Below are 21,595 nucleotides of genomic sequence, written 5' to 3' on the forward strand. Positions count from 1 at the left end.
GCTCGGCCTTATTTACACCATCGCTGTCTCCCGGTCCTGGTCCGATTCAGGGGGGGCAAAAGCCCAGCTAACCCGGCCTCGCTTTGGCGATGTCTCGGTCAAGCATATTACGACGCTGTGAGGGTACTTTACATGTATGTACAGTACATCAACCACCTAGGGCTGTAACGTAGTATTTTCTCATTAGATACTCAAGCCAATCCGGTGACCCCCACCCAAGCAGAGCCGAATCCTGTCCCTAGCCCATTGCAGGTGACCAACATACGGCTGCACGAGGAGGCTCTCTGTTCGTTTCTTTATACTCGACTTCAGATCAAGTACAACCTGAGGGCATCGAGATCTATAGACAATCGAGCGGATACGTATGCGTATGTCCTGTCCCATGCACAATCTTGCCCGCCGTACCAGAAGAGTGGGCATTGAGGGAGAAAACCACTTCCTTCCTCTGTCTCATCTACGTCCACACGCCGTCATAGCAAAAAGAGATGGGCCTCAACACCGGGAGCCCGGTTACTCCACTACCATGCTCTCGCCATTATTGGCATTCGGGACGATACCCTTCTCCTTGCACCAGATCACAAACTCGTCAATGAGCCCCGGCCACGCCTGTTCCTCCGACCAGAAGCTCAGCGTCTCGTCTTGCATCGACTTGGCCGCAAACAGCCGCGTCTGTGTCCACAAATCTTTGCTGACGGTCCGCTTGTACTCAACTTCCTCTTCCCCGTCGCTGTTGACCTTGACGACGCCAAATTTCTCCTTGAGAAAGCGCGTCCATGCGCCCAGCCAGTCCACATGAGCCGACCGCCACGGATTCTTGTCCGGAACGTACAGGCCCTCCCAGAAACCCACAGCAACCGCCATGGTAATCGCCTTTTGCCCCGGTTCGCGGCCAACCTGGAACGCGAAGTCGTAAATCGTCTTGAAGTAGTTGGGGTCCGTCAGCGCCTGGGCGATGCGCGCGTGCACGAGTTGGCGCTGGCCTGCCCAGTCGGGAGTCACGCGGCCGCTGCCGCCAGAGGCGGCAATGACATCTGCCCAGCCGTCGACGAACCCAGCGCGCGTGATGATGCCGATTGACTCGGCCCGCACAATCTCGAGAACGACGAAGAGCTCATAGCTGGCCGGATTGACGTTTAGTCTCTCGAGATAGGCCATGCACTGCTCGGCGCCGATCTCCGCCACGGGTTCCAAGTCGTCTCGTGCCTTGTCTTCTTCTGTTGGAAAAAGAAAGAGGAGGGTGAGCGAGAGCACCCTTACCCAGGTGAGCTTTGTGGTACAAACATACCCGAAATGAGCTCATCAAACAGCTTGTTTAGCTGTGCCTTGGTTCCCGCGTCGGCCTTCCTGTTGGCCCCATGGTTTTGTGTGTCATTGTAATACCTGCCCAAGGACCAGCCTAGTCAGATTCCTGGCCTCGAAAGACCCGCCGAAAGAGCAGAGCCAACAGAAGTCAAACATAAATAACAGGACAAGAACGGCATGGGGTCGGACCTTGCCGCCTCCTGGGCTTTCGTGTAGGGTTTCTGGGCTGCGGCCGACCCGCCTGTCGCCCTCTTCTTGCCAGCTTTCGGCATGGTCTGGGTGTTCGCATCGGGGGCCTGCGCCTTGCCTGACCCTCTCATGCGGTCCCGTATCGGGAGCAGTCCAGGAGAGCGATGTGACGATGGCGGGGGAAGAACAAGAGTTGCGTCGCTGCTATCCGTCTCGGTCGACGCTTCAGGGTGGGATGGCGACTTCGACTCTGGTTGTTTGTGAAAATAGGAATGAAAGAAACGGCGCAGCCCGGGCATGGTTGGGGAAGGGTACCGCAACCAGTGCAATCATTTGAGAAAACGGGGAAAGAACAATGCTATTAAGGACGAGATAAATGGGATGGGCGTGAACGACGGGTTTGGCGGGAAGGTGCGGCTAAACAGAACACTTGACATAGTCTGACTCCGCTAAGATCTGAAGCTCTTCAGAGGTGACAGTGGCAATCGAAAGAGATGTTGGAACACACAGGGGTCGAAGTAGGAAGAGTTCTCGTCAGGAAAGAAAAGAAAAAAAAGGAGGACCAAGAGAGGTGATGCTCGGCTACGGTTACGTGCTGCCTTTCTGCGTACTTGATGAGACATGGTGTCGCAATGCCGATCTCATCTTCCAGAACGCTTTCGACAACGGCCGGTCATGGGAACGGCGCAGCGGCGCCGGGCATCTCGTCTCGACGCCGCGGTAGGTGCCCACTTCCATGGAACGTGGGGCCAAGGAATTAACAACAGGGGAAAAAAAAAGAAAGAAAAGACAAAACAGATGCAAAGAAAGGAAGAAAGGGAAAAGGACGCGAGATACATAAGTCGCAACGATGCAAGGACAGGAAATTTACCGACTTACTGGTTCAGCGCGGCATCCAGATTGTAATTATGGTTCCTCAGGTACTGTCGCATTCCAGGTCAACAGTCAGCGCATGTCACGCTGAGTAGTGCACGGCAAGGGAAGGATGGGATGGAGAGGCCCATCGGTATCGGGCCGAAAGAGCCACCCCGTCGGCCATGCGAGGCGATGCGATGTGAAAAAAAGCGGGCGGAGCGCCCTGCGGCAGTGGTGCTCGGAGGTTGCGCGCCCGCGCCCGCGCCCGCGCCCGCTCGCAGGCGCGAGAGCGGGCGGAAGAACGGGACGGAAAGCAAAGGGGGGCAAAAAAAAAACAAGGGGAAACAAAATGAAAGAAGAAACCTGAACCCACCGCCTGCGCGCTCTCTCTCGTCGTTCTCGTGACGGCCGCGAACTGCTCGACAGCCAGGGCCCGCCTCGTCGGAGTCGCGGGCATCTTTGGGGGCGCGGCCTGAACGAAAACCAGCAGCGACAGGCAGGACCGAGCAGTTTTGCGAGGAGTGGTGCGCCGAGGTTTTGGGGTGTTCTGTCTGTGGTGACTCGGTCGCAGTTGCACGTGGTGGCTTGGTCGCAAAGAAATCGCAGCGTTTTGGGAATCGTGAACGGGCTAAGCTGGCTCTTTCTGGGCTGCAAGGTTGTGTGCCCCGTGTTGTAGTCGAACTTCTCGGTCCTGCCAAGACAGCCGGGCTCAGGACAGTTGGGCGGCCGAATCGGGTTGCAGGGCACGCGGGATGCTCCCGTAACTACCTTACTTCCGTAGAGGGGTACTACTAGTACGTGTAGTGTAGGACGGGTTCCGCGCGCGGGCAGTCTGCGACTATCAAGCGGGGCAAGAGAGTCAGCACAACGGACGGCGGGTTAAATAGTTGAGTGACTCGAGCTAAAGAGCGGTTGGCGAGACGAGAGTCCTCCCTCAACAAGCGGAGCAGCAGTGATCGGTCGGTCGCTTGGTCTCCAAAGTTGAACGATCCTGCAACGAGGGAAAGTTTAGACGGCTGGAGTCCGAGGGGCGACGAGGCTGAAAAACGTCATTTGGGGGAACGGGGTGGGGTGGTTGCAGCAGCCATTTGGCACGGCGCCCCGTCGCCCTGAGCTGTGGGCCGCAAGTGGCTATCAACAAGGTGCACAGCAGGTTGAAGGCTTGGCATCGCGGGGCGCCGAACAGGGCAAGCAGGTGAACACTTGGTACTAGGTATGTTATGTAGTATACACAGTAGAATACCTTAAGATTAAGAAAAAATATGTATTTCAGGCACCTAAACTAAGTATGTACGAAACATCTTTCCTTTATCACACTTACAAATACGGGATCGAGTAGCGCACAACGGAGATCAAGCATCCTCAGTCAACTAGTCAACTCTCCTGACCAAAAGGGGAGAAGGGGGGGGGGGGGGTTAAGGGGGTATCGCAATCTCAGATCCTGCTACGGAGTACCCAGGTAGTTACATATATAGCCTGCCGCCCATTCCACCACTCATGCAGTGCTGCCTAAACAGAAGAAAAAGAAACTCCGCCGGCGATGATGATGGTATGAACTGTAAAACAGGGACTCAAAAAAAAAAAAGAAAGAAAGAAGCAGACATTAACTGCTCTCCCGACGATTATATACCGGGGCCGTACCCATCTCGCCTCGTGGTCCCTAACGTTGTCCCAACTCTCTCTTCAGGCGGTCCGTCATCCTACCGATCGCGGCGTACCTGGTAGGGCTTAATTAGTCGCCAAGCGGCATCCCCTCGAGGCCGTCGAGCAGGCGGCGCCAATTGTCGGCCAGCATCTCGGAGTACTTGATCCGCTCCTGTGCCCAGTCCTGGTTCCAGCGCGAGACATTGTACTGCGTATGCTGGAAGTAGATCAGCTCGTCCCGGAGGCACTCCTTGACAAACACGGAGCGGTTGTGCTGGTTGACGATCGACTCCTTGTCCTGTCCGGCGTGGGTTAGGCATGCTCTGCAAGCAGCCAAGACGGGGAGAGAGAGTTAGGGGCAGGGCCGTAGCTCACCTTGATGATCGCCTCCACGACCTTCTCGATCTCGCCTGGCTTGACCAGCCCTTCGGGCTTGGCCCGCAGCGACGCCAGCTTGCTCTCGTTGGCGGCGATGCGCTTCTCGAGATAGGGGATGTTGTCCTTGTCGAGCCGCTCTCTGCGGTCGAAGAGGTCCCGCAAGCTGACGAGGGCGTCCCGCTGACGCTTGAGGTCCTCCAGGACGCCCGACTCCCAAGCCCGCGACTCGTCCTCCATGAGGCTCTGCGCCGTGCGAAGGTGCCGGCTCATGGCCTGCAGGCCGTCGTTGAGCAGCGGCACGTCGTTGGTGTCGGTCGCGTACGTGTCGGCGCTCGCTTCCGTGAGGGACAAGAGCGAGAGGGCGAGCCGCGCGTGGTCGGCCGCCACGCCCTCGGTGCGCTTGACCAGGCGGTCCATGAGGTTGCAGATCGTGATGTACAGCTCGGCGCTCCGCTTGACACCAGCGCGGGTGCGGGCAAAGAGATCTTCGAGAGAGGGCGGTAGGGAATCTTCGAGCCCCGGGGGCAGAGGGCGGCCGGTGAACTCGTCTTGGACGGAGATGGTCGCTTGCTTTCGCCATACGGAGAGTTCCTGGTGCGTAGACAGTCAGCAAGACCACCATTTGGCCGTATGAACAAACCGGGAGGGCCACCCACGGTAGGCACGGTCAGGAACATGATGACGAGCTGCTCCTGGCTCAAGACGGGGTGCCGAACGAGTGCGTTCAGGAACCTAGCCAAACCACGGCGCCGCTTCTCTATGAAGGCGCCATCGTTGGACAGATGGTTGCCGTTGACTGGGGAAGGGGAAAGGGTTAGCGACAACACGGCCAAGTTCCGGGGGGGAGTGGGCGAGGGAGATGGCAATGTTGGTCAAGAACCTACCGGCGACTCGTTTTGGCGGCAAGAGGGGTAGGACTCTGAATGGATACCGCTTGTGCAAGCAGTCGAGCAGCCACACAAAGTCGCTGTACCGCCGAATCACCTTGCTTCCCCTCCTCGTGCTCGTTACTTCATAGTTATGGTGTTGGAACAGGAACATGCCCTCCTTCTCTGGCATCAGGGTCACGATGATATGCTCCTGCACGGGGGCTCCATTCCGCCCGCCGCCAATGGTCCTGTTGGCAGCAGCGGGCGCCGGGGGTAGAACACCGGCCGTCTCTTGAGAAGCCCCGCCGGCGGTTGGGATGCCGCCGAACGGCGCAGCCGGATTCTGCAATTGCTCGTTGAACCCGCCACCGGTGGCTGGCGCGTTCCTACCATCCATGGCTCCCCATGCACCGGGCGCCTCGACGACGGAGCCCGCGCCCGACGGCGGGACGTTGGTGGTAAAGGTCGACGTGGTCCGGCGCGGCAGAGTCGCTTGTGGGCCGGTTGGGAAGGCATTCCCATTCGGAGGACCCGCCGACGAGGAGCGGTCGTGGCCATTCAGTCGCGGCGCCTCGGGGCCGTGATCGTGATTCCTATGCAGATCGGGTGTGTTCCACGGGTCCTCGGGGTACTCCATCGACGGCTTCCTGACGCTCCGGTGTCGTGCCGGGGAGACGGGGTCGGGGGCTCTCGGCGGCGTCGCGGGTCGTTGCGGTGGCTTGGCCGCGAGCTCCTCTGCGTGCGCAAGGGCTGATGTACTGTCGACGATACCGTGGAGCTTGAGCCGGGGGAGATCTGGGGAAATGGCGGCGCAAGCTGGTTAGCTCCGATAACAATAAAGAGATGGATAGGCTTAGGGCCCACTCGCCGCGGGCGCTGCACAGCCGAGCCCGCGTTATTTCGTAGTCCGCAAAACGGGATCCGGCGAGGAAAGCCGACGCGTGCTCGAAGTAGGATAAGAGGGCACCGACTGCGAGCGAGAGTCGCGGATGAAGGAAGCACCGGGTTTGGGGGAGCGGGGAAGAGAGTAGAACGTTTACTCACCCCGGCGTCGCTCGTCTACCGTATCGAGACTAACCGGTTCGCCTTCCTGTGCGAGGCCAATCAGGGCCAGCAGCACATTAAATTGGTTCCTATCCAGAGACACGTCCTCGGCGCTGCCGCCGGGCGCAACAATGCTCATGATCCGCGCCTGGTCGTCGGCGCCGAGCTTCGCGGCGGCCAGTGTTTTCGCGACTCCGCCGGCACTGATGCGGCCTGCACTGCCATCTTCCGCGACCATCTTTTCGAAAACGTCAATGTAGCTGTCGGGTACCGTGGAATTGGCGAGGAGGTTGCGGAGCACGTCGGCGCGCGTCTGTTGCCTGCGGGGCGTGGGCATGTCCCAGGGCGAGTCGGAGCCGGCATCGTCGTCCGCGAAGAGCGCCGTGGTGGTCGACCGAGTCATTGGCGGTTCGTCTTCGAACAGAGACGGCCTGCCGTTGCCGAAGTTGCTCGATCGCATGTCGGGCGACCCCTCCGGTGAGGGGGTGCCGAAGAGAGACATGCCGACTTGTTCTGTCGGGGGGACGGGGAGGGGAGAGTGGTGAAACGGAATGGGTGTCGCGACGTCTCGCCGCGCGGGACGCAGAGCGGGACTCGGAGCGCGCGGGGATCGCTACGGTGGTTATCGCAGGGTTTGAAAATCGTTCGGCGAGGCGAGAGTCGTAATGCAGTCAAAACGCACAGCACAGAAAACAACGATGTGGGGTAAGAAATTGTCCAGGCCGCCTCGGCCTCTCGAAACATCGGAACAGCAAGCTCGACGCTTTGGCGGCGCGGACGTCGTCAGCACAGGGGAGGAGTGGATGGGCTTGGGAGGTGCTACAGCTCCAGGCGCCTGCCCTGCTAGACAGGGGCCCCCAACGTACAACGTACCCGGTGGTTAGTGCTGACTAATTAGTTCAGAACTACCACCTGTCTCCCGACAGGTGGGGCCAAACCCCCCGGACGCCCAGATACAGCCGGACAGGAAGATATAACCACTGCTACAAGCCCAATTTAAACCACTTTCCAATATACGATGCCTCTAACCGACCAAATCTAGGAACTAGCTAGTATATAGGCCGCCAAATGGCTCCCTGCTGCTTAAACTCGCTACCAAACTAACCGCTTACCCTATAGAAAAGAACCTAGTATATAGCATACGGCTTAACTACTCAAGACTAGAAAGACCCAGGTTAGCCAGCACTTAAAGTCTTTAAAGAATACTAGGCTTCTAGCCACCAGTAGTGATACAGCTACATTCTAACAGCTAGATATGGTAATCTTAAAGCTTTCGATAGTGTCCTTAAGTTTATTAAAGAATATCTCTAGTTCTTTTACCTACTACTTGGCCAAGTCGGTTTGCTTTAACTAGTTTAAAGAATATCAGCTAAAACCATAGATGATCCAATTTCTAACACGGCCACTAGTGTTTACTAACAGGAGGGTAAGGAGGATCACGACGTGCCTATAAATAGTTAGTAGCATCTTGGAGAAGATCTTTAGTAGTAAGAGAACTAGATTTGATGAGTTAGTACGTGTATCCTTCGAGGGCGGGATCTTCGTCGTTTCGAAGCGACCAAGGTCTTCTAACTATATTACTACTGGTGGCTGGAAGCCTAGTATCTTTTAAAGACTTTAAGTGCTAGCTAACCTCGGTCTTTCTAATTAGGAAGTTTAAAAAGCGACATGCCTATAAGTCTATAGTAGTAACACTAGGGATAAAATATAATAACTATTACTAAGAGGCTAAAAGAGAAGGCACTACTATAACTAAGAGCGTTAAGAGCAATAGGGATAGGAGGTATAATATAGAGGGAAAGGGAGATAAAGCCAAGTTATATAACTAGTTATTTGACTAGTTATAACTAGGTAGAATTGAATTTTATTACGTTTTTAAGCTTTACAGGGCCTAGTTTACAATTAAACTATTTACAGCTATTTAAGGCTATTATTACAAGGCTAATTAAACTTAATAGCACCTTATAGTAGACTAGGCCTACTAAGGCTCTAGCCCTACTAAGAATTATAGCCACTTACATCTTCCTATAGGCTGGCTCTAGACACCTGTGACGAACCCAACTCAGACTTCTTCTAAAAGGGTTCAGACGAAGGTAGATTGAGCGGAGCCAGCAAGCAGGTCGTCTAAGGGATTCGGTAAAGCCAAAGGGTTCACAACAACACTTCAGTTATCTCCTCACAATGTTAAGGTACTGTGAGTTGTGATTGCTATCACTAGTGAACTCCTAGAGTTCGCTAGAACGAGTGACTATATACAATTTCCTTGTCCTTCCCCCTTAAGTCTTAATCGTACGATCGCTACTACGATCCTATAATCGTTACCCAAGTGCTCGTCTTGATTGAAGTACGATCACTACGATCACTTCCTGATTAGTCCTTAGGTCTTGTAGTTCCTAATTGGTTCTATACGCCTTGCCGGGTTGCCTTATATAGCCAAATCGTGACACGATGCCCTTCCTTTAGGTCTTTCGTCCTCGAAAGACTCTGGTCCGTTTCAAATAGCGCTAACATCCCCTGTCTATACGTAATTACGTTTCCCAGTTTCTTCCCTCCTTTGCCTTCCTACGATATTATCGAGATAGCTAATTATATAAGAAAGAAGTCGAAATCTAAACCTGCTATATCGACTCTTTGTACTAATTACCTTCTTATGGCGATTCTTTCTTTAGATAGCCTTTTAATAATGCGTCCTTGCTTGCTATATAAGTCTAAAGGCCTCAGTTTATATAAGGTCTCGAAAGCCGATTCTTCTCGATATATAGAGTATATCTATAATAAATGCTTAAATTGTAACGTTCTTGGTGTCTCCCCTACTTAGCTTCGGTCTATCGCGGCTTAGTATTAGAAATTTAAGGATAAACTTATAGCTACTAAGGAGCAAGTCCTTCGTCTTCGGAAATAAAAACGCATATGGTTTAAGAAGATAATAAGGGCTATTACTTAGGGTATTGACAGTATGGAGGAGTTAGAGCAAGTAGAGCGTAAGGAGGCTACGGCGGCGGTGGTAGTAGAGGCTTCTAGGGTTACTATGTCCTCCTCGACCCTATCTTGCCTGTCTGCCGATTTCGGACAGCTTTAGGATACCGTATATCCTAAAGTTCCTTTAGATCTGTCCTTACTAGCTAATTTCGGGTTAGTCTCTGGTTTATTGCTTTCGGTCGATTAGGGTTCCTCTAGTAGAACTGCTAAAGTTTCTTAAGGTAATTTAGGTTCTTAATAGGTTCCTATAAGTTATCTTCTAGTCTAAAATCAAGCTATTTAACTAGATATTATAGTTCTCTATTAACGATATATAAATCTAGAATTTCTTCGACGTCCTATTCTTCCTCTTTATCCTCTACTTCGATATTTATAGTAATCTTGGCGTCCTTTAGCGCTAGTTCTAAGAGTAAAATATAAAAAACGTCTATCTGTAGTTATATAGATAATAGTAACAATAGTCGATAGTTAGATATCAAGATTTGCTCTTTGATAACGAATAGTCCTAATTTTTTAAAGTCTAGCTTCTTGCTTAGTCATTTGGTTTGTAGGTATCGTGAGATTAGGTAAACTTTGTCTCCCCTCTCTAGGTAAGGTCCCTTAAGCCTGTATTTGTCATAGTAGTTCTTTATCCTTGTTTTGACAAACTTGAGTTCCTTCTTAAGCTTTTTATATAATATGTATATTTGTTTTGCTTTGACTACTACTCTTGGCACTATGATCTCTAGTCCTTGTCTAAGGTCTACTTTATATCTATAGTTTGCAAAGAATAGTATAACCTTAGTCATTTCTATTAGCATTATATTATAAGCGAGTTATACTATTAGCAATAGTATGACCTAGTTATCTTGCTAGTAGTTAATATAAGAATGGAGGTACTATTTAACGATTTAGTTTAGTCGCTCTGTTTGTCTGTCGGTCTATAGGTAATATGCCGTTAATAGCTTACTATTAATGCCTAATCGTTACATTAATGCTTGCCAGAACTTTGATACGAATTTGGTGTCTCTGTCGGTGATCTATTCTTACGGCCAAGCATATACTAATGCAACTTACCAATAGATCACATCTACTAGCTATTTAGCTATCTAGGATTCCTTATAGGGAAAGAAGTATACCCATTTAGTTAGGCAATCTACTATAGTAAGGATACTGTTATAGATCACTCCTGTAGCTATGTCTTTGGATTCTAGCAGCTTCGTGATAAAGTCTATCGTAACCGAACTCTATAGTTTGTCAGGTATTAGCAGTGGCTAAAGTAACCTATACAGCTTATATCGTGCCGTTTTGCTTTGATTATAGATATTATAGCTCTATATGACTTCCTTAACTCGTATCATTAACTATAGAAAGTTATAGTGTTTCTTAACTTATATAACAGTCTTTATAACTCCTTTATATCCTCCAAGTTTCGACTTATAGAGTTTTCAAATCATTTGCAGCTATTAATCTTTGTTATAGATATACGCTTTGCCTTGGTACCAGAGTTTCCCATCTTTTTCTTTTACTCCGTTAGGTACCACTAGTCTAGGTGCTACTTGATACTATGTCTCGTTGATCCTTTCTTCTCGAAGGATTATATAACATTCTAGGAATGAGTTGAGTAGATCATCTTCTATAGGTGTCTGTATTTCGTGATATAGCGTTCCGTCTGTCTGTTCCTTAAATAACGGTGGTGTTGTTTCTGTCTGTTCTTCTGTATGACCTGTTCGTCGGCTTAAGATATCCGCTCGTACGTTTTCTTTACCCTTCTTATAGTAGATCTCGAAGTTAAATTCTACGAGGAATTCTGCCTATTATATTTGTCGTCTGTTAAGCTCCTTTGTCGTTATAAAGTATTGTAGGTTCTTATAATCTGTATATACTTATACTAGTTTAATTGTACTGCTAAGGTATAGTCGCCATTTCTTAAAAGCTTCGACAATCATAAGTAGTTCCTTGTTATAGATCGGATAATTGAGATATGGTCTATCGAGCTTCTTTAAAAAGAAGGCTATAGGATATAGCTTCCTATCACGATTTGGCTGCATAAGGCAACCTGGCAAGGCGTATAGGACCAATTAGGAATTACAAGACCTAAGGACTAATCAGGAAGTAATCACAGTGATCGCACTTCGATTAAGATAAGCACTTAGGTAACGATCGTAGGACTATAGTAACGATCATATAATCAAGACTTAAGGAGGAAGGACAGGGAATTATATATAGTCACTCGTTCCACCGGACTCTAGCAAACTCTAGGAGTTCACCAATAGTAACAATTACAATCATAGTACTTATACCAAGCATTGCTAATTACTATAAGAAATAACTCTAAGTGTTATTATAAACCCTTTAGCTTTACCAAATCCCTTAGACGACCTGCCTACCTGTCCTACTTAATCTACCTTTGTCTAAACCCTTTTAGAAGAAGTCTAAGCTAGGTTCATTACACGTTATTACTACTCCCTTTGTTCTATTATAGTTTAGAACAGAGGTGACTTCGACCTCGACACCGACATAGCTACCGACGTCACAGCCAAATAACTGCTCGCCTAGCTTGGTTAACTCTAGCAGCGGATCTAGGAGTTAGACTAGAGAGATAAGGCTGCTTAAGCTCGAATCAAGGAACTCGAGAATAGCGAAAAGTACTTGTAGAAATTGATTAACGAGGCCTATACCAAAATCGAGACGCTCGAAACCGTCAAAGTAAGCTATATTAAGATCAAACTACCTAGCAAATACAAAGGAACTAAGGAGGATCTTATAGGATTCCTAACTAACCTCTGATCTTACTTTTGGCTTAATAATGACAAGTTTCTAGACGAAAAAGCCAAAGTCCTTTATATAGCTACGAGACTAGAGGGCAAGGTACTTAGATAGTTTAAGCCTATATAGAACGACTATCTTACCGAGGAAGACGAAGACGACTAAGACGTGTTTATATAGGTAGTCTTCTAATCTTACGACCGCTTCGAAGAAGAGCTTCGGAAGGTTTTTAGTAACAAAGACGAGAAAATTCATACGCAAGAAAGACTTGCTAATCTCCGATAGACCAAGTCAGTAGCCTCCTACGCTATATAGTTTAGATAGGACATATTTAAGTCTTAACTTAACAACGAGGCATTAATACAATTATTCTATAACGGCCTAAAGGAAAAGGTCAAAGATAAGCTATATAAGTATAATCGGCCTAAGACTTTAGATAAATATATCGTATAGGCCATTAGAATTGATAATCGGCTCTATATATGAGAGTAGTAAAAATAAGGTCAAACGAATAGAACTATAGTCAAGGCTAACGATAAGAAAAAGCGAACGTACGTCAGTACTTCATATAGGACGTACCCTAGAGCTATAGATATAGACGTAACGTAGAAGCAAGACTAGAAGAAGATAACCAAAGACAAGTCTAATGTTACCTACTATAACTATAGAAAGAAAGGGCACTATAAGCAAGAATGCCAAAGCCCGAAGAAAGAGTAGAAGCTAGTCCCTAGAAAAGAAATCGCGGATATTAACGAAACTACTAAGAACGTTACCAAAGTAGTAGCCATAAGCTATAAAGACAAGGATAGCAACACGGATAGTTTCGGATATGACGGCAATAAAGAAGACAGACAAGTACTATACTCCGAACTAATTACTATAAACCTAGAGATAGGTCTTGCTAAATAGGATATGGTAGGAGAGTACGTACTACCAATTTCGACTCTCCTAGCCTTGAGACAGTAGGGTTTTACGATTATATAGAGGCAGGATAGATTGTAGACGACCAATACCTAAGGAACCGAAAGACCTAGACCTAATGTTCTATTCCTCTAGGAACGAATCGAAGGGTACCGTAACGAAGTTTTCCGGCTTAATATAGAATTACGCGAACGGGATAAATGTTTGACTTAACTTGCCTAGTAAAGCGATAAGATGAGGGACGAGACGAGGGAACTCTAACATATCGTAGAAACTATCAAAGGAGAACAGCTTATAGTATATAATAGACCCGATAGCTATGCCAAGTGCTTTGACGATTAGCAACTTAGTAACGACATATAGAACCTAGAATATTAGTTTATATATATAAACCGTAGAAAAGACGAGCGTATATAGGAAAGCTACTAGAAGAAACACTCCTACCTTAGCATTAGAGTACCTACAGTCTACATATAGTAGGAAGGATTTGAGAGAGAATTCTAATACCTTCTAGGCAACGCCACGCGATTACACCCTTGACACGAGGCACATACGCAAGTGCCCTAGTTCCAATGTATGGCACACAAATGCCGATACCACTTCTACAACAAATTCGAGAACAACCACTGGCCGACCTGACAAGGAAATGAGGACGGAAGCTTACGCCTAGTGGAGTAGGTCTACAATATAGGAAACAGAGCAGCCGAATTGCTCTAGAAGATTAAAGACTAGAGTCTAGAAGGCATTACGATAGTTCTAAAACAGGCCTAGCCTAGGCACTATGGAATAGGACGAGATATATAGGACTTATGCTAGAATAACGATTACCTCTACTACGTGGACGAAAAAAAGTTACGAATTTAGGAGCTTCAGATAAAGCTATAGCACGTATAATAGAAAGCAAAACGGACCCAATAGTAGGAAGCTATAAGCACCTAATAGCTTATAGAAATAAGTATAATAGATAAAGCCGCTATTAGCCAAATGACTAAAGAGGTTAGTACTAACCTAGGAAACGGGTTAGGGCCCTTCGAGGAGCCTAGAAACCATTAACGACTATATAGTAACAAGTAATAACGTAGTATAGGAGGAACTACTGTAAGAGACTACTATATCGAGACCTCCCGGCAGAAATATAGGAAATCGCTACAATCTTTAGACGACGGCGGCAAGACAAGCAACTATAGATAATAGCATAATGGAAACAGCACGAAATGCTTGTACTAGTAGACAGTAGAGTAAAGATAAACCTGATTTCGCTAACGCTTATAAATTAGCTATAGATACCCTAGAGAATAAAGCGGAAGTATAGCATAGTCAAAGGACTATTTCCGATGTAATAGGTATATAGGGAGACTAAACCGATTGACATTACTATAGTAGGAAAGACTATAATAGTCGTATTTAGTATTATAGATATAGGTAACGACAAAGACATAATATTAGGGTTACTATAGTATAAAGATTACAACCTAGACATTAGCTAGAAGAATAGTAGCTACCTATAACTCTAAACAGAGTTATATTTGACTAGCAAGATAGGGAGCGTGTAAGGATCGCGAGAAGACGATGCTCAAGGAAAGGCATGTCCTACGGATCTACCGCAAGAGACAGGCAGTGGTAGACAGACCACTATAGACTCTGGAAGAAGCGGCAAAACGATACTAACGCTACAATAGGAGGAACGAGCTAAACCGTCGATAGCTGTTCTCTCCGTTAATGAGTGCGGAGCACTGTAACTAGAGTAGTAGGTCGAGATAGGAGAAATCGCTAGCATCGCTATAGACGGAACCAAGTTCGTATACTATTAGAAAACCGAGAGACGAGACAAGACTAGGGAAGTACCGAAGGAATACAAAGGATACCTAGCATTCGAACCGAAATATCTAGAAGGGCTATTAGAATACGGCCTATAGGATTATGAGATTAAGCTTAAGGAAGGAGCACGATTAAAGTTCTTTAAGATTTACTATACAAGCTAGATGTAGAACGAAGAACTTAAGTAATATTTAGAGGAAAACCTTCGAAGAGGATATATCTACCTGTTTAAATTTATAGTATATTATCTTAATGATATACTTATCTTCTCTAAGACAATAGACGAACACTAGAAGTACGTAAGAGTAGTACTAGACACGCTATACGCGTATAAGCTATTAGTTAACAAGGAAAAGAGCAAATTCCACGTTCGGAAAACGGTGTTTTTAGGGTATAAAATATCCCTAAGACAAATCCGGATAGAACCTTCAAAGGTTAAAGCCATCAAGAATTAGCCATGACTAACAATAGTCATAGAAGTACGAAGCTTCATCAGATTTACAAACTTCTACCGAATGTTCATTAGGAACTTTAGAGCGATCGTACGACCTTTATACAAACTTACTAAGAAGAATACTAAATTCTAATAGGAAGGACAACACGAGCAAGCATTTATATAGATCTACGACGCCATCACTAAAGACCTAGTACTAGTACTACCGGACCCTAAGAGGCCATTTAAGGTAGAAACAGACGCTTCAGACTACGCCATTGGAGGACAATTAGGATAACGAGACGGACAAGGAAAGCTATATCCTATAGCCTTCTTTTCAAAGAAGCTCGACAGACTATATCTCAATTATCTAATCTATAACAAGGAACTACTTACAATTATCAAAGCTTTTAAGGAATGGTAACTATACCTTAGTGGTACGATCAAACCAGTATAAGTATATATAGATTATAAGAACCTACAATACTTTACAACGATAAAGGAGCTTAACAGACGACAAATACGATAGGTAGAATTCCTCGTGGAATTCAACTTTGAGATCCACTACAAGAAGGGCAAGGAAAACGTACAAGCAGACATCTTAAGCCGACGAACGGGTTATATAGAAGGACGAACGGAAACAACGCCACCGTTATTTAAGGAACAAATAGACAGGACGTTATATCACAAAACGTAGATACCTGTAGAAGATGATCTACTCGACTCATTCCTAGAATGTTATATAATCTTTCGAGAAGAAAGGATTAACGAGGCATAGTATCAAGTAGCACCCGGACTACTGGTACCTAACGAAGTAGAAGAAAGAGATGGGAAACTCTGGTACTAAGGCAAAGTATATATCTATAATAGGGATCAATAGCTACAAATGATTCGAGAACTCTACAAGTTGAAACTCGGAGGATATAAAGGAGTTATGAAAACTGTTATATAAGTCAAGAAATACTACGACTTTCCACAGTTAACGGCACAAGTCAAGGAAGTTATATAAAGCTATGACATCTGTAACTAAAGCAAAATGGCACGATATAAGCTATATAGGCTACTTTAGCCACTGCTAATACCTGACAAACTATAGAGTTCGGTTACAATAGACTTTATCATGAAGCTGCCAGAATCCAAGGACATAGCCATAAGAGTAGTCTATAACAGTATCCTTACTATAGTAGATCGCCTGACTAAATAGGTATACTTCTTTCCCTATAAGGAGTCCTAGATAGCGGAATAGTTAGTAGACGTAATCTATCGGCAAGTTACATTAGTACACGCTTAGCCGCGAGAATGGATTACCAACAGAGACACTAAATTCGCATCGAAATTCTGGCAAGCGTTAATATAACGATTAAGCGTTAATAGTAAACTGTTAACGGCATATCACCTACAGACCAACGGACAAACAGAGTAACTAAACCAAATCGTCGAATAGTATCTCCGTTCTTACGTCAACTACTAATAAGATGACTAGGTCATACTATTACTAATAGTATAGCTTGCTTATAACACGACGCTAATAGAAATAACCAAGGTCATACCATTCTTCGTAAACTACGGATATAAAGCAGGCCTTAGACAAGGACTAGAGATTATAATGCCAAGAGCAGTAGTCAAAGTAGAACAAATATACGTACTATATAAAAAGCTTAAAAAGGAACTCAAGTTTGTCAAAACAAGGATAAAGAACTACTACGACAAACACAGGCTTAAGGGACCTTGCCTAGAGAGGGGAGACAAAGTTTACCTAATCTTACGATACCTATAAACTAAATAACTAAGCGAGAAGCTAGACTTTAAAAAATTAGAACCATTTATTATTAAAGAGCAAATCTCGATATCTAACTATCGACTATCGTTACTATTATCTATATAACTACAGATAGACGTTTTTTATATTTCACTCTTAGAGCTAGCGCTAAAGAACGCCAAAGTCGTTACAAATATCAAAGCAAAAGACAAAGAGGAAGAATAGGATGTCAAAGAAATCTTAGATTTACGAGTCATTAATAGAGAACTATAATATCTAGTCAAATGGCTTGATTTTAGACTAGAAGATAACTTATAGGAACCCGTCAAGAACCTAAATTACCCTAAGAAACTTTAGCATTTCTACTAGAGGAACCCTAATCGACCGAAAGTGACAGACTAGAAACTAACCCAAAATCGGCTAGCAAAGACGGATCCAAAGGAACTTTAGGATACACGGTATCCTAAAGCTGCCCGAAATTGGCAGACAAACGAGATTGGGTCGAAGAAGATATAGTAACCCTAGAAGTTTCCGCTGCTGCCGCCGCCTTAGCCTCCTCACGCTCTACTCGTTCTAACTCCTCCACACTATTAATACCCTAAGTAATAGCCCTTATTATCTTCTTAAACTATATCCGCTTTTATTTCCGAAGACAAAGGACTTGCTCCTTAATAGCTATAAGTTTATCCTTAAGTTTCTAATACTAAGCCGTGATAGAACGAAGCTAAGTAAGGGAAACGCTAAGAACGTTACAATTCGAGCATTTATTGCAGACGTACTCTACGTATCGAGAAGAGTTAGCTTTCGAGACCTTATATAAACTAATGCCTTTAGACTTATATGGCAAACAAGGATATATCGTTAAAAGGCTATCTAAAGAAAGAATCGCCACAAGAAGGTGATTAGTACAAAGAGTCGATATAGTAGGTTTAGATTTCGACTTCTTTCTTATACGATCAGCTATCTTAATAATATTGTAGGAAGGCAAAGGAAGGAAGAAACTAGGAAACACAATTATGTATAGATAGGGGATATTAGCGCTATTTAAAACAGACTAGAGTCTTTCGAGGACAAAAGACCTAAAGGAGGGGCATCGTATTATAATTTGGCTATATAAGGCGACCCGGCAAGGCGTATAGGACTAATTAGGAACTACAAGACCTAAGGACTAATTAGGAAGTGATCGTAGTGATCACACTTCGATTAAGATAAGCACTTGGGTAACAATCACAGGACCGTAGCAGCGATCGTACGATTAAGACTTAAGGAAGAAGGATAGGGAATTGTATATAGTCACTCGTTCTACCGGACTCTGGCGAACTCTAGGAGTTTACTAGTAGTAATAATCACAATTACAGTACTCATACTAAGCATTGCTGATTACTGTGAGAGATAACTCTAAGTATTGTTATAAACCCTTTGGCTTTACCGAATCCCTCAGACGACCTGCCTACCTGTCCTGCTCAATCTACCTTCGTCTGAACCCTTTTAGAAGAAGTCTAAGCTAGGTTCGTCACACTTCCCTTATTTGTCTCGTTATCCTAATTGTCCTCCAATGGCGTAGTCTAAAGCGTCCGTTTCCACCTTAAATAGCTTCTTAGGGTTTGGCAGTACTAGTATTAGATCTTTAGTAATGGCGTCACGGATCTACGTAAATGCTTACTCATATTACTCTTCCCATTGGAATTTAGCATTCTTCTTAGTAAGTTCGTATAAAGGTCGTACGATCGCTCTAAAGTTCCTAATAAACATCCGGTAGAAGTTCGTAAATCTGATAAAGCTTTATACTTCCGTAACTGTCGTTAGTTATAGCTAATTCTTAATAGCTTTAACCTTTAAAGGTTCTATCCGAATTTGTCCTAGGGATATTTTATACCCTAAAAACACCGTTTTCCTAACGTAGAATTCGCTCTTTTCCTTGTTAACTAATAGCTTATATACGTATAGCGCGTCTAGTACTACTCTTACGTACTTCTGGTGTTCGTCTATTATCTTAAAGAAGATAAGTATGTCGTTAAGATAATATACCGCAAATTTGTCAAGAAAGGGTCGGATAGCTTGATCAATCAGGGCTTAGAACGTTGCTAGCGTATTTGTAAGTCCGAATGGCATAATAAGGTACTCGTAGTAGCCATAGGGTATCCTAAAGGCCATTTTCCACTTATTACCTTCTTTGATCCGTATATAGTTATAGGCCGATAGCAAGTCAAGACGCGTAAAATATTAGGCTCTTACTAACTAATCTTAGAGCTATAAGATTAGCAGTAACAGGTATCGGTTTTTCACAGTCTATTCGTTAAGTTACCGATAGTCAATATATAACCGTAGCTTTCCGTCTTTCTTAGGCACAAATAGGATTAGGTAGCCTGCTAGCAATATCGACAGGCAGATATATCCTCTTCGAAGGTTCTCCTCTAAATATCGCTTAAGTTCTTCATTCTATATCTAGCTTATATAGTAAATCTTAAAGAACTTTAGTCATGCTCCTTCTTTAAGCTTGATCTCGTAATCCTATAGGCCGTATTCTAGTAATCCTTCTAGATATTTCGGTTCGAATGCTAGGTATCCTTCGTATTCCTTCGGTACTTCCCTAGTCTTGTCTTGTCTCTCGGTTTTCTAATAATATATAAACTTGGTTCTATCTATAGCAATACTAGCGATTTCTCCTATCTTAACCTACTGCTCTAATTGCAGTGCTCTACATTCGTTAACGGAGAGAACAGCTATCAACGGTTTAGCTTGTTCCTCCTATTATATCGTCGTTATCGTTTTACCGCTTCTTCTAGAGTCTGTAGTAGTCTGTCTACTACTATCCGTCTCTTGCGGTAGATTCGTAGGATATGCCTTCCCTTAAGCATCGTCCTCTCGTAATCCTTGCGTACTTCCTATCTTGCTAGTCAAATACGACTCCATTTGGGGTCGCAAGTAGCTACCATTCTTCTAGCTAATGTCTAGGTCATGATCTTTATACTATAGTAACCCTAATATTATATCTTTGTCGTCGCCTATATCTATAATACTAAATACGATTACTATAGTCTTCCCTACCATAGTGATATCGATTAGTTTGGTCTCCCTATATACCTATTATGTCGGAAATAGTCCTTTAACTATGCCATGCTTCCGCTTTATTCTCTAGGGTATCCGTAGCTAATTTATAAGCGTCGGCGAAATCAGGTTTATCTCTACTCTACTATCTACTAGTACGAGCATTTTGTACTGTTTCCATTGTGCTATTGTCTACAATTGCTTGTCTTGCTGCCGTCGTCTAAAGATTGTAGCGATTTCCTATATTTCTACCGGGAGGTCTCAATATAGTGGTTTCTTATGCCAGTTCCTCCTATACTACGCTACCACTCGCCACTATACAGGTATTAATAGTTTTTAGGCCCCTCGAAGGGCCCTAACCCGTTTCCTAGGTCAGTGCTAACCTCTTTAATCGTTTAGCTAATAGCGGCTTTATCTATCGTGCTCATTTCTGTGAGCCATTAGGTGCTTATAGCTTCCTACCATTAGGTCTGTTCTGCTTTTCGTTATACGTACTATAGCTTTATCTAAAGCTCCTAGATCTACGATTTCTTTTCGTCCGTGTGGTAGAGGCAGTCGTTACTCCAGCACGAGTCCTATATGTCTTGTCCTATTCTGTAGTACCTAGGCTAGGCTCGTTTTAGTACTACTATAATGCCTTTTAGATCGTAGGCTTCGATCTTCTAGAGCAATTTAGCCGCTCTGTTTCCTACATCATAGACCCATTCTACAGGGTGGAGGCTTCTATCCTCATTTCCTTATCGGGTCGGCCAGTAATTGTTTTCGAATTTGTCGTGAAAGTAGTATTAGCATTTGTATACCATACATTAGAACCAGGGCACTTGCATATATGCCTCGTATCAAGGGTACAATCGCGTAGCGTTACCTAGGAGGTATTGGAATTCTCTCCTAAATCCTTCCTACTATATATAGACTATAGGTACTCTAATGCTAAGGTAGGAGTGTTTCTTCTAGTAGCTTTCCTATGTACGCTTGTCTTTTCCGCGGTTTATATATATAAACTGATATTCTAGGTTCTATACGTTGTTACTAAGTTGCTAATCGTCAAAGTACTTGGCGTAGCTATTAGGCCTATCGTATATTATAGGCTATTCCCCTTTAATGGTTTCTATAATACGTCAGAGTTCCCTTATCTTGTCCCTTATTCTATTACTTTACTAGATAAGTCGAATCAAGCGTTTATCCCGTTTATATAGTTCCGTATTAAGCCGGAAAACTTCGTTACGGTACTCTTCGATTCGTTTCTATAGGAATAGAACATTAGGTCTAGTATAACGAACCCAACTCAGACTACTTCTAAAAGGGTCCAGACGGAGGTAGGTTGAGCGGGACAAGCAGGCAGGTCGTCTAAGGGATTCGGTAAAGCCAAAGGGTTCACAACAACACTTAGAGTTATCTCTTATAGTAATTAGCAATACTTGGTATGAGTACTGTGATTATGATTGTTACCACTAGTGAACTCCCAGAGTCTACTATAACGAGTGACTATTTACATGTATATATACTTCTGCCGATCGCTTATAGTCCCTTTCTATCCTGCCCTTGGATCGCCTTTAGTAGCTAGCTATCCTCTGCTATCTTTCCTTTTGGCAATTGTTCGCCCGTGGT

The 21,595-nt window shown here is 45.1% G+C and overlaps 2 protein-coding genes across 2 annotated transcripts; both read right to left on the reverse strand.

The window, feature by feature from the left end:
* Window positions 1–118: 118 nt before the first annotated feature.
* On the reverse strand, window positions 119–2,094 carry MYCTH_2303133 (uncharacterized protein). The gene is made up of 3 exons (XM_003662433.1): window positions 1,492–2,094; window positions 1,286–1,380; window positions 119–1,214 (listed from the first exon to the last, which is right to left on the reverse strand). The coding sequence occupies exons 1-3, from the start codon at window positions 1,788–1,790 to the stop codon at window positions 511–513; spliced, it is 1,098 nt and encodes a 365-aa protein (XP_003662481.1). The 5' UTR covers window positions 1,791–2,094; the 3' UTR covers window positions 119–510.
* Window positions 2,095–3,755: 1,661 nt separating this feature from the next.
* MYCTH_2303134 (uncharacterized protein) lies at window positions 3,756–7,076 on the reverse strand. Its single transcript, XM_003662434.1, has 5 exons — window positions 6,282–7,076; window positions 5,253–6,032; window positions 5,025–5,164; window positions 4,366–4,959; window positions 3,756–4,288 (listed from the first exon to the last, which is right to left on the reverse strand). Exons 1-5 carry the CDS (start codon window positions 6,781–6,783, stop codon window positions 4,079–4,081), a joined length of 2,226 nt encoding a protein of 741 aa, XP_003662482.1. The 5' UTR covers window positions 6,784–7,076; the 3' UTR covers window positions 3,756–4,078.
* Between the last annotated feature and the right edge of the window lie 14,519 nt (window positions 7,077–21,595).

This window comes from Thermothelomyces thermophilus, chromosome 3 (assembly GCF_000226095.1).
Source record: "Thermothelomyces thermophilus ATCC 42464 chromosome 3, complete sequence".
In the NCBI taxonomy this organism is placed as follows: Eukaryota; Fungi; Ascomycota; class Sordariomycetes; order Sordariales; family Chaetomiaceae; genus Thermothelomyces; species Thermothelomyces thermophilus.

Coding starts and splice junctions, on each gene's coding strand:
- MYCTH_2303134 (XM_003662434.1), bottom strand. CDS start 6,783: ATGTCTCTCTTCGGCACCCCCTCACCGGAGGGGTCGCCCGACATGCGA. Junction 5,165..5,252: donor GCCGCCAAAACGAGTCGCCG/GTAGGTTCTTGA, acceptor CCCCTTCCCCAG/TCAACGGCAACCATCTGTCC. Junction 4,960..5,024: donor TGTTCCTGACCGTGCCTACC/GTGGGTGGCCCT, acceptor TCTACGCACCAG/GAACTCTCCGTATGGCGAAA.
- MYCTH_2303133 (XM_003662433.1), bottom strand. CDS start 1,790: ATGCCCGGGCTGCGCCGTTTCTTTCATTCCTATTTTCACAAACAACCA. Junction 1,381..1,491: donor AAAGCCCAGGAGGCGGCAAG/GTCCGACCCCAT, acceptor GTCCTTGGGCAG/GTATTACAATGACACACAAA. Junction 1,215..1,285: donor GTTTGATGAGCTCATTTCGG/GTATGTTTGTAC, acceptor TTTTTCCAACAG/AAGAAGACAAGGCACGAGAC.